The 12483-nt window shown below is 39.4% G+C and overlaps 2 protein-coding genes across 2 annotated transcripts in view; both read right to left on the bottom strand.

Moving 5' to 3' along the window:
• The window catches only part of FAF1 (Fas associated factor 1), a 700642-nt gene that overhangs the window by 638704 nt on the left and 49455 nt on the right, over positions 1-12483 (bottom strand). Inside the window, exon 4 of the mRNA XM_053693495.1 lies at positions 11742-11959. Coding sequence (XP_053549470.1) covers positions 11742-11959 — 218 coding nt within the window. The remainder of the gene's footprint in view (positions 1-11741; positions 11960-12483) is intronic.
• LOC128641171 (F-box only protein 22-like) lies at positions 1747-6717 on the bottom strand. Its single transcript, XM_053693738.1, has 2 exons — positions 6568-6717; positions 1747-3164 (listed from the first exon to the last, which is right to left on the bottom strand). Exons 1-2 carry the CDS (start codon positions 6715-6717, stop codon positions 1929-1931), a joined length of 1386 nt encoding a protein of 461 aa, XP_053549713.1. The 3' UTR covers positions 1747-1928.

Genomic DNA, 12483 nt, shown 5'->3' with positions numbered 1-12483 from the left:
CTGCAGCGTTCGCCTCAGGAAGCCCGCAGCAGAACGCTATCTTTTCAATGAAGTGGCGTTTCCACCTCTTAGCCAATAGCTGTGCGGGCCAGCTGGCATTATGTCGGATAGCTAGCACGCTATTGGCTAAGATCACCTCACTGTAAAATAGCGTTCTGCTGTAGGCGGCCTGAGGCGCTCAGTGCGGCAAACGCTATAGACAAATAAAGGAACTGAAAGTCCCCTTTATTTGTTGCACTGGTAAATCCTAGTGTTTCACAAACACTAGGATTTACTATTACTTTAAGGGAAGAAATATCAAACCTTAAAGCTAAGGTAAGTTACATGTCTGTTATTTCTAAAAAGCTGCCTTGGGAAGAAACACATCTACCCAGAAATCAACAAGGAGAAGCAGACGGAGTACTGTAGGCCCTGGAAGGGTGAGATCAGTAGATCAGAGGCATTGCCCTCAACCTCTGCCCTTGCAAAACTCCTATGCTGCTCTGGCTTAATCCACCTAGGATAAGGAGATTCCTGTTCCTGAGGCTCCTGAAGCTGTAACAGGTAAGTCAAATCTTTTGGTAAAAAAAATCTTCAAATAAGAAAACACAGATAAGAACCGCAGATGTGTTTTTAAGGAAAAAGACTGTTAGTGGGTGACTATATTTTAAGGAATGTGTATTTAGGTGAAAGTAAAGGAGAAGCAAGGGAGGTTAGATGTCTTCCAGGAGCTACTGCTCACAGGGATAAGAATCATATTTTCAGAAATGTTAAGGAAGCAAAAAAGGAAAGTGAGTTAGATGTGATTGTTCATTTAGGAACAAATGATCTGGCTAGTAATGTTTTTTGCTGTTCAGAAAGAGTTTTGTGACCTAGGTAATCGTCTAGGGCATGTGGCATCAACCCTGTCATCCAATTTGGTTTTATTGGCCATTATAACTCGGTTTGGCAAGATATTAGGTTATTTGAGAGAGATTGCTGCATTTAGATGTGTCAGGGTGCCAGGAATCAGACTGAGACGAGAAGTGCAAAAGTAATCACACCTTTATTAATAGCAAAAAATAATAAAAAGTCCACAAGTCAAATAACAAGCCAGGAATCAAAACCAGAGCTGGTAGTCATGAACAAGCCAGGGATCAGGAACCAGGAAGGATGTCAGGCAGCCAGGTAATACACAGGAACTCTCACAAACAGGTCTGAGACAACGCAAAGGCAAAGCATACTGAACAGAGTCCCTTTAAATAATAAGTGATGACATCACAATTCTGAGACTGCATCCTGTCTCACATGGATGATGCACACCAGTCTGGCCATAAAAGGAAGTGCAGGAATTGAGCAGCATCCCCCACAATGCACCATAGTCAGGAAGAGAGGTGAGTAAAATGCCAGCAGCACATGGCAAACACAACAGGGAAAAAAACCTGACAAGATGCTAAAGAAAGAGTATTTGGATAGGAGTTTAAATGCTTTATTGGAAGTAATTTAAACTAGTAAAAGGGGGCAGCATTAATATACCCACCTGCCCCCCACAGCATGCCAAAACTGTTAGTCCAAGTTACAGTTCTAGAACTGAAATTCTAGAAGAAAAGTTCTTTGTGCCATGATCACAAATGCTTGTAGCTTAGGAAATAAATTACCTGAATTCCCTTCAGTAATGACCAGGGACAACTAGGATTTAGTAGCTATAACAGAATCATGGTACAATGATTCTCATGAAAAAAATCAGTGGGTCCTGCTAAATATTTGAACTTTGATCTGTTCTTTTTCTTTTTTTTTTTCCACTAAATTAAATTTTATTTTTTAAGGAAGATGAAACAGAAATTCCAGATTATTTGCCATTTCAATAGCTATAAGATTACAGCATATCCACACCTTTAGTTTATAGGCCAAGATAGGTTGTAGAATGAAACCGTTTTTTAGCTCACAATTTAGTTTGTGAGTGGTGGAAGCTACTTGGATGGTCCAAAATGAATGATAGTCATTACTGTTGTGTATCCATGCAGTAGATCATCCTTCACATCATTACACTCACGTAGAGTAAAATTCCCACTCACAACCCGGTCACAGCCTATCTCACCATTGCCAAAGAATCCAAGCAAGGGTACATTGGGAAAATGTTTTCGAAAGGTATCTGCCTCTACATTACTCTTCTTGTAATGTTGTTCTCCTCTGCCAATACAAGCAAACATGAATCCGACACTGTTATACTCTGGGATATTTGCAGCTTTCAAACGCTGCATAGCAGAGTCCGCTGTCCTCTCATCATACACATACTGATCTAGAAGCACTGTGGCCCCCTGGATCTGAGGCCCACTAAAAGACAGTCCTGCAATACCAATACGGTCAGAATCTTGTGCCTTTTCACTTGAGTATACCAGGTGGTCGATCTGTCCCCCTGCAATTATTATGCTTTTTTCATTCAGAGGGTTTAACACTTGGTGTAGAAAACGGTTAGCTCCAGGTTTCCATGTACTGTACCCAAAAATTAGAACCACTTTCAGTTCTGGGTTGTTTTTAAGGCCGGCCTCTTCAAGTTTACATTCATCAAACCCCCTTCTTCTGTTGTCTTTACGGAAATTGAATTTCTGGAGCTTTACCCCATTAATTTTGGGTAAAACAAGTGCAACACCAGCTACTCCTTCCTCCAGTTCTATAGGACGGTTACTGGCTGATCCCATTGGAGTAACTACAATCCCTGGGGCGATTAGGCCCAATATCTTGCACTCTTTTGGTAAAAGGTTCTTCAGTGTAACTGAAGTTTCAGTTCTACTCTTAGTTCCACAGTAGGCAGTGACAGAAGCGTTTGAGTCTGTAAAATATAGAAATGTCTCAGGTACCACGTACAACTTCTCTATCTCTTCTTTGACCACCTCAACAAATGAATAATACTGTCTTTTGCAAACAATGGTTTGGGAGCAGGAGATCCAAGTCACCCTCCGTCTGTTTTTCATCTTGCGTTGTGCACAATCTCTCCATAATCTACAGACACAGGCTGCTCTCATGAGGGCCTTGCTGGGAAGGAAGCTCATCACTCTCTCCACAACCTCTGCTAGTGTACTAAGTATACAGTGTCCCTGGTTGTCCAGACTGCTCACTATGCGGGATTCCCGGTTTACATCTCCCAACGACTCCATCTCTGACAAAAACGTAATAACTAAAAACAACAACCTCAACTTTGATCTGTTCTAGTTGCCACAATAACTGATCTGTTTAATCAGGCACTATAGAAAGGATTGATTGGAGAATAATGAATGTATCACCTCTTCATAAAAAGGGCAGTAGGGAAGAATCTGGTAACTACAGGTCAGTTAGTTTAACTTTAGTAGTAAGGAAAATAATGGAACCTTTTAAAATAAAAGAATTATGACTTGCATAAAGATAACCAATTTAGAGGACCAAAATGAGCCTGGTTTTACTTCAGGGACATCACATAACACTTACTTTATTGATTTCTTTCTGTAACTAAAGTATTTGACAAGGGTAAAGAAGTTGATGTAGAGTATCTTAATTCAGCAAAGCATTTGACACCGTCCCACAAAACAAACTAATTCACAAACTATATTTCCTTGGTCTAGACTCAAAAAATGTGAACTGTGTAGAATGCTGGCTTAAAGGGACAGTATACACCAATTTTCATATAACTGCATGTAATAGACACTTCTATAAAGAATAATATGCACAGATACCGATCTACAAATCCAGTATAAAACCATTTAAAAACTTACTTAGAAGTTTCCAGTTTAGCTCTGCTTAAAAAAGTAGCTGGAACTCCCACTGCAAGTGGGAAATAGCAGATACCCCCCCCCCTTCCTTTGCATATGAAAAGACCTTTTACACAAACAGGAGCAAGCTGGAGAAGGTATACGTCGGTATTCTCCTAAAACTTTGAGGCTTGGTTCGGAGTCTGAAAATCAGAGCAATGTTATTTAAAAATAAGCAAAACAATACATTTTAAAAAAAAAAAAAAAAAAAAAAAAAAAAACCTGTATGGGCTATATAAATGGATCATTCACAAAACATTTATGTAAAGAAAAATCTGGTGTATAATGTCTCTTTAAGGATAGAAAACAGATAGTAGATAGTAAATTGAGTACAAATGGAGGGGGCTGTTACTAGTGGTGTTCCTCAGGGGTCAGGTCTAGGGCCTGTTTTGTTTAACATATTTATCAGAGATATCTGCAAAGGCCTACAGGGGAAAGTATGTCTCTCTGCAGATGTTACAAAAATTTGTAATAGAGTACATGTTCCCGGGGGGTGGTAGAAAAAATGAGAAGTGACATAAAAAACATTGGAGGATTCAACAAATGACTGGGATCTGAAGTTTAACACTGCGAAGTACAAAATGATGCATTTAGGAAAGAGAAATACAAATGTTAATTACAGACTCTTTACTGACTGTTACAAAAGAGTAACTGGACTTGGGAAATATTATTTCAGACGATTTAAAATTTAGTAATAAATGTAGTACTGCAGCGAGTAAGACCAGTAGTATGTTGGGGGTGTATAGCTAGAGGTATTTGCAGTCAAAATATTAAGGTTCTTTTGCCACTTTACAGATCACTAGTTAGGCCTCATCTTGAGTATTGTGTGCCATTCAGGAGACCATACTCCATCCAGCAGGATATAAATAAACTGGAATCTGCTGAGAAAAGGGATACTAAAATGGCACATGGTCAAAACAATAAAAAAGAAAGGCTTATGACCTAAATATCTATAGCTTAGAGGAGAATAAAAAAAAAAATAAAAAAGATATGATAGTAACTTTAATGTATATTAAAGAAACATGAAACCCACATTTTCTCTTTCGTTTTTTCGATAGAGAATGTGATTTTTAACATCTTTCTAATTTACTTCTGCTCTCTTGGTATCTTTTGTAGAAAAGGACACTTAGGTAGGCTCAGGAGCTGTTGATTAGAAGTCTCAATGTTATTGGCTCACCCAATGCATTTAGCTAGCCGCCAGTAGTGCATTGCTACTTCTTCAACAAAGGATACCAAGAGCATGAAGTAAATGCGATAATATAATTTAAATGCAAAGTTGTTTAAAAGTGTATGATCTACCTGAATCATGAAAGAAAAAATTAGGTTTCATATACATTTAATGGGCTTAGTGAGGCTGAGACTGCAAGTATTTTTCATAAAAAGAAACATTCAAGAAGTAGATTCCGGAGTAATTTGCAGAACCATTTCTTTATAGAAAGGGTAATTAATTCATGGAATAAACTTCCACAAGACACAAGAGATGGTAATGACAAACATTGTGGGAGACTTCAAGAATGCCTGGGATAAGCATAAGGCTATCCTACATACTAACTTATGCCTGGGATAAGCATAAGGCTATCCTACGTACTAACTCATGCCTGGGATAAGCATAAGGCTATCCTACATACTAATGCCTGGGATAAGCTAAGGCTATCTTACATACTAACTAATGCCTGGGATAAGCATAAAGCTATCCTATGTACTAACTAATGCCTGGGATAAGCATAAGACTATCATAAGTACTAACTAATGCCTGGGATAAGCATAAGGCTATCCTACGTACTAATGCCTGGAATAAGCATAAGGCTATCCTACGTACTAACTAATGCCTGGGATAAGCATAAGGCTATCCTATGTATTAACTTATGCCTGGGATAAGCATAAGGCTATCCTACGTACTAACTAATGCCTCAGATAAGCATAAGGCTATCCTACGTACTAACTAATGCCTGGGATAAGCATAAGGCTATCTTACATACTAACTAATGCCTACGCTTACCCTTACTTGCCTCAGTGCCTATTACGGCATATGTCAATGTGTGCACAGCTTCAGAGACTGACTGCGGATAAAGGGAGACGCTGGTGGTGAAAAAGCAATTCTCTTCACTCTTATCTCCAATTCCCAAGAGGTCATCATACAAGGTATGCACTCTTACAATATTATTGGTTTGGAATTGTGAATCCTGTTTAACACACCCTGCTTGAGATTTCAAAGAGGCATTTGATTCTGGGACTACCACATTGATCACTAAATCAAACCTCCCTTCCTCTACTTATCCTACGTACTCACAAATGCCTGGGATAAGCATAAGGCTATCCTAAGTACTAACTAATGCCTGGGATAAGCATAAGGCTATCCTACGTACTAACTAATGCTTGGGATAAGCATAAGGCTATCCTATATACTAATGCCTGGGATAAGCTAAGGCTATCTTACATACTAACTAATGCCTGGGATAAGCATAAAGCTATCCTATGTACTAACTAATGCCTGGGATAAGCATAAGACTATCATAAGTACTAACTAATGCCTGGGATAAGCATAAGGCTATCCTATGTACTAACTAATGCCTGGGATAAGCATAAGGCTATCCTACATACTAATGCCTGGAATAAGCATAAGGCTATCCTACGTACTAACTAATGCCTGGGATAAGCATAAGGCTATCCTATGTATTAACTTATGCCTGGGATAAGCATAAGGCTATCCTACGTACTAACTAATGCCTCAGATAAGCATAAGGCTATCCTACGTACTAACTAATGCCTGGGATAAGCATAAGGCTACCTTACATACTAACTAATGCCTACGCTTACCCTTACTTGCCTCAGTGCCTATTACGGCATATGTCAATGTGTGCACAGCTTCAGAGACTGACTGCGGATAAAGGGAGACGCTGGTGGTGAAAAAGCAATTCTCTTCACTCTTATCTCCAATTCCCAAGAGGTCATCATACAAGGTATGCACTCTTACCATATTATTGGTTTGGAATTGTGACTCCTGTTTAACACACCCTGCTTGAGATTTCAAAGAGGCATTTGATTCTGGGACTACCGCATTGATCACTAAATCAAACCTCCCTTCCTCTAATTATCCTACGTACTAACAAATGCCTGGGTTAAGCATAAGGCTATCCTAAGTACTAACTAATGCCTGGGATAAGCATAAGGCTATCCTACGTACTAACTAATGTCTGGGATAAGCATAAGGCTATCCTATGTACTAACTAATGCCTGGGATAAGCATAAGGCTATCCTACGTACTAACTAATGCCTGGGATAAGCATAAGGCTTTCCTACGTACTAACTAATGCCTGGGAAAAGCATAAGGCTATCCTACGTACTAACTAATGCCTGGGATAAGCATAAGGCTATCCTATGTACTAATGCCTGGGGTAAGCATAAGGCTATCCTATGTATTAACTTATGCCTGGGATAAGCATAAGGCTATCCTACGTACTAACTAATGCCTGGGATAAGCATAAGGCTATCCTATGTACTAATGCCTGGGGTAAGCATAAGGCTATCCTATGTACTAACTAATGCTTGGGATAAGCATAAGGCTATCCTATGTACTAATGCCTGGGATTAGCATAAGGCTATCCTACGTACTACTAATGCCTGGGATAAGCATAAGGCTATTCTACGTACTAATTAATGCCTGGGATAAGAATAAGGCTATAGTACATACTAACTAATGCCTGGGATAAGCATAAGGCTATCCTATGTACTAATGCCTGGGGTAAGCATAAGGCTATCCTATGTACTAACTAATGCCTGGGATTAGCATAAGGCTATCCTACGTACTAATTAAAGCCTGGGATAAGCATAAGGCTATCCTACATACTAACTTATGCCTGGGATAAGAATATGGCTATCCTACGTACTAACTAATGCCTGGGATAAGCATAAGGCTATCCTATGTACTAACTAATGCCTGGGATAAGCATAAGGCTATCCTACATACTTATGCCTGGGATAAGCATAAGGCTATCCTACATACTAACTAATGCCTGAGATAAGCATAAGGCTATCCTACATACTAATAATGCCTGGGATAAGCTAAGGCTATCCTACATACTAATAATGCCTGGGATAAGCATAAGGCTATCCTACGTACTAACTAATGCCTGGGATAAGCATAAGGCTTTCCTATGTACTAATTAATGCCTGGGATAAGCATAAGGCTATCCTACGTACTAACTAATGCCTGGGATAAGCATAAGGCTATCCTATGTCCTAACTAATGCCTGGGATAAGCATTAGGCTATCCTACAAACTAATGCCTGGGGTAAGCATAAGGCTATCCTACGTACTCATTAATGCCTGGGATAAGCATAAGGCTATCCTATGTACTAACTAATGCCTGGTATAAGCATAAGGCTATCCTACAAACTAATACCTGGGGTAAGCATAAGGCTATCCTACGTACTCATTAATGCCTGGGATAAGCATAAGGCTATCCTACATACTAACTAATGCCTGGGATAAGCATAAGGCTATCCTACAAACTAATGCCTGGGATAAGCATAAGGCTATCCTACGTACTAACTAATGTCTGGGATAAGCATAAGGCTATCCTATGTACTAACTAATGCCTGGGATAAGCATAAGGCTATCCTACGTACTAACTAATGCCTGGGATAAGCATAAGGCTTTCCTACGTACTAACTAATGCCTGGGAAAAGCATAAGGCTATCCTACGTACTAACTAATGCTTGGGCTAAGCATAAGGCTATCCTATGTACTAATGCCTGGGATTAGCATAAGGCTATCCTACGTACTCATTAATGCCTGGGATAAGCATAAGGCTATCCTACATACTAACTAATGCCTGGGATAAGCATAAGGCTTTCCTACAAACTAATGCCTGGGATAAGCATAAGGCTATCCTACGTACTAACTAATGTCTGGGATAAGCATAAGGCTATCCTAAGTACTAACTAATGCCTGGGATAAGCATAAGGCTGTCCTACGTACTAACTAATGCCTGGGATAAGCATAAGGCTTTCCTACGTACTAACTAATGCCTGGGAAAAGCATAAGGCTATCCTACGTACTAACTAATGCTTGGGCTAAGCATAAGGCTATCCTATGTACTAATGCCTGGGATTAGCATAAGGCTATCCTACGTACTAACTAATGCCTGGGATAAGCATAAGGCTATCCTATGTACTAATGCCTGGGGTAAGCATAAGGCTATCCTATGTACTAACTAATGCTTGGGATAAGCATAAGGCTATCCTATGTACTAATGCCTGGGATTAGCATAAGGCTATCCTACGTACTAACTAATGCCTGGGATAAGCATAAGGCTATCCTATGTACTAATGCCTGGGGTAAGCATAAGGCTATCCTACGTACTAACTAATGCCTGGGATAAGCATAAGGCTATTCTACATACTAATTAATGCCTGGGATAAGAATAAGGCTATCGTACATACTAACTAATGCCTGGGATAAGCATAAGGCTATCCTATGAACTAATGCCTGGGGTAAGCATAAGGCTATCCTATGTACTAACTAATGCCTGGGATTAGCATAAGGCTATCCTACGTACTAATTAAAGCCTGGGATAAGCATAAGGCTATCCTACATACTAACTTATGCCTGGGATAAGAATATGGCTATCCTACGTACTAACTAATGCCTGGGCTAAGCATAAGGCTATCCTATGTACTAACTAATGCCTGGGATAAGCATAAGGCTATCCTACATACTAATGCCTGGGATAAGCATAAGGCTATCCTACATACTAATAATGCCTGGGATAAGCTAAGGCTATCCTACATACTAATAATGCCTGGGATAAGCATAAGGCTATCCTACGTACTAACTAATGCCTGGGATAAGCATAAGGCTTTCCTATGTACTAATTAATGCCTGGGATAAGCATAAGGCTATCCTACGTACTAACTAATGCTTGGGCTAAGCATAAGGCTATCCTATGTACTAATGCCTGGGATTAGCATAAGGCTATCCTACGTACTAACTAATGCCTGGGATAAGCATAAGGCTATCCTATGTACTAATGCCTGGGGTAAGCATAAGGCTATCCTATGTACTAACTAATGCTTGGGATAAGCATAAGGCTATCCTATGTACTAATGCCTGGGATTAGCATAAGGCTATCCTACGTACTAACTAATGCCTGGGATAAGCATAAGGCTATCCTATGTACTAATGCCTGGGGTAAGCATAAGGCTATCCTACGTACTAACTAATGCCTGGGATAAGCATAAGGCTATTCTACATACTAATTAATGCCTGGGATAAGAATAAGGCTATCGTACATACTAACTAATGCCTGGGATAAGCATAAGGCTATCCTATGAACTAATGCCTGGGGTAAGCATAAGGCTATCCTATGTACTAACTAATGCCTGGGATTAGCATAAGGCTATCCTACGTACTAATTAAAGCCTGGGATAAGCATAAGGCTATCCTACATACTAACTTATGCCTGGGATAAGAATATGGCTATCCTACGTACTAACTAATGCCTGGGCTAAGCATAAGGCTATCCTATGTACTAACTAATGCCTGGGATAAGCATAAGGCTATCCTACATACTAATGCCTGGGATAAGCATAAGGCTATCCTACATACTAATAATGCCTGGGATAAGCTAAGGCTATCCTACATACTAATAATGCCTGGGATAAGCATAAGGCTATCCTACGTACTAACTAATGCCTGGGATAAGCATAAGGCTTTCCTATGTACTAATTAATGCCTGGGATAAGCATAAGGCTATCCTACATACTAACTAATGCATGGGATAAGCATAAGGCTATCCTATGTACTAACTAATGCCTGGGATAAGCATTAGGCTATCCTACAAACTAATGCCTGGGGTAAGCATAAGGCTATCCTACGTACTCATTAATGCCTGGGATAAGCATAAGGCTATCCTATGTACTAACTAATGCCTGGGATAAGCATAAGGCTATCCTACAAACTAATACCTGGGGTAAGCATAAGGCTATCCTACGTACTCATTAATGCCTGGGATAAGCATAAGGCTATCCTACATACTAACTAATGCCTGGGATAAGCATAAGGCTATCCTACAAACTAATGCCTGGGATAAGCATAAGGCTATCTTATGTACTAACTAATGCCTGGGATAAGCATAAGGCTATCCTACATACTAACTAATGCCTGGGATAAGCATAAGGTTATCCTACGTACTAACTAATGCCTGGGATAAGCATAAGGCTATCCTACGTACTAACTAATGCCTGAGATAAGCATAAGGCTATCCTACGTACTAACTAATGCCTGGGATAAGCAATAATCTATCTTACAAGCTAGATAAGTTTACACTTTTCAGATATTTTTGGCAAACTTGTTGGGCCTATGGTTCTTATCTGTCATCAATATCTATGTTTATATTCCCTGAATCTTAATTGTTACTTTTCACATAGGCACTGTGTCATATACATTTTTTATTTAAAGGGACTTGATTTTTTTTTTATTGTTTAAAAAGATAAAACACCTTTACTACTCACTCCCCAGCTTTGCAAAACCAACATTATTATATTAATATACTTTATAACCTCTAAACTTCTAAATATCTACCTATTACTAAGCCCCTGCAGGCCACCTCTTATCTCAGTGCATCTTATTAGCTTTTCACAGCCAGACAGTGCTAGTTCATGTGTGCCATATACATAACATTGTGCTCACTACCGTGTAATTATGCAGGAGCCAGCACTAATTGGCTAAAATGCAAGCTTGTAAAAAGATATGGGGCAGTCTGCAGAGGCTTAGATACAAGGTAATCACAGAGGTAAAACGTTTATTAATATAACAGTGTTGGTTATGCAAAACTGAGGAATGGGTAATAAAGGGATTATCTATCTTTTTAAACAATAAAAAAATCAAGTAGACTGTCCCTTTAAGACAATAGCTGAATCATTTTACAAACAGTACAGAATGTGACATTGGGTATTCTTACAATAAGGTATCTCATCTTACAAAACATAAGTGCCTTACCCACAGTGCAACTGTCTTCCAACACAACATCTGCAGTTCTATCTCTATACTCCACTCTAAAGTCGAGCATGCGGGAGAGACGCTCCACCACCTGTCGTGTAGGAACCACAGGACAGAACGCTGATGTTAACGATGAGGAAGAGGCAGTGGATACGGTGGTGACAGGCTGGGCTGCAGGGCCGAACACAGGGGCTTGTATGGTCTCTGTACCAAACTCACTGAAATGACAACATCGAGATCATCACCTCTGACAGGAACACGTGATCATACACTTACAGGGTAAGAGCTTGACGGCCATTTTCAGCTCAGCACAAACTATGAATATTTAAAAGGTTTCATGTACTTCTTACAAGCTTATAGATGCTAGACCAGTTGCAGGATGTTTCTCTGGTATGTAACAATAAGAAATCAAAATTATGTATTGGGTCTAGACTGTCCCTTTAAAGGGACAGTATACTGTAAAATTGTTTTTCCAATGTGTTTCCAATTACTTTTTTTTCACCAACTGCAGAGTATAAAATGTATGAGAATTTGCCTTTTAAGGCTTATTTGTGTATATGAATTAGCTGATTTTGTGTTTTGAAGCCGCAACCTAATAAAATGGGTTGAGCTTGTAGGTATAATCAGATCTCATTATGTTATCACATTGTGTACATATACATGGTTCTTTATCTTATATCTGTCCATAAACCAAAGGCCAATACTTGGAGAGAACAATGGAAAAGTAACATTTTATTACCTT

The sequence above is a fragment of the Bombina bombina genome, chromosome 10 (assembly GCF_027579735.1).
Source record: "Bombina bombina isolate aBomBom1 chromosome 10, aBomBom1.pri, whole genome shotgun sequence".
NCBI classification, from domain to species: Eukaryota; Metazoa; Chordata; class Amphibia; order Anura; family Bombinatoridae; genus Bombina; species Bombina bombina.
Note: the sequence above shows the minus strand (reverse complement) of the source record. Positions and strands in the feature narration are given on the sequence as shown.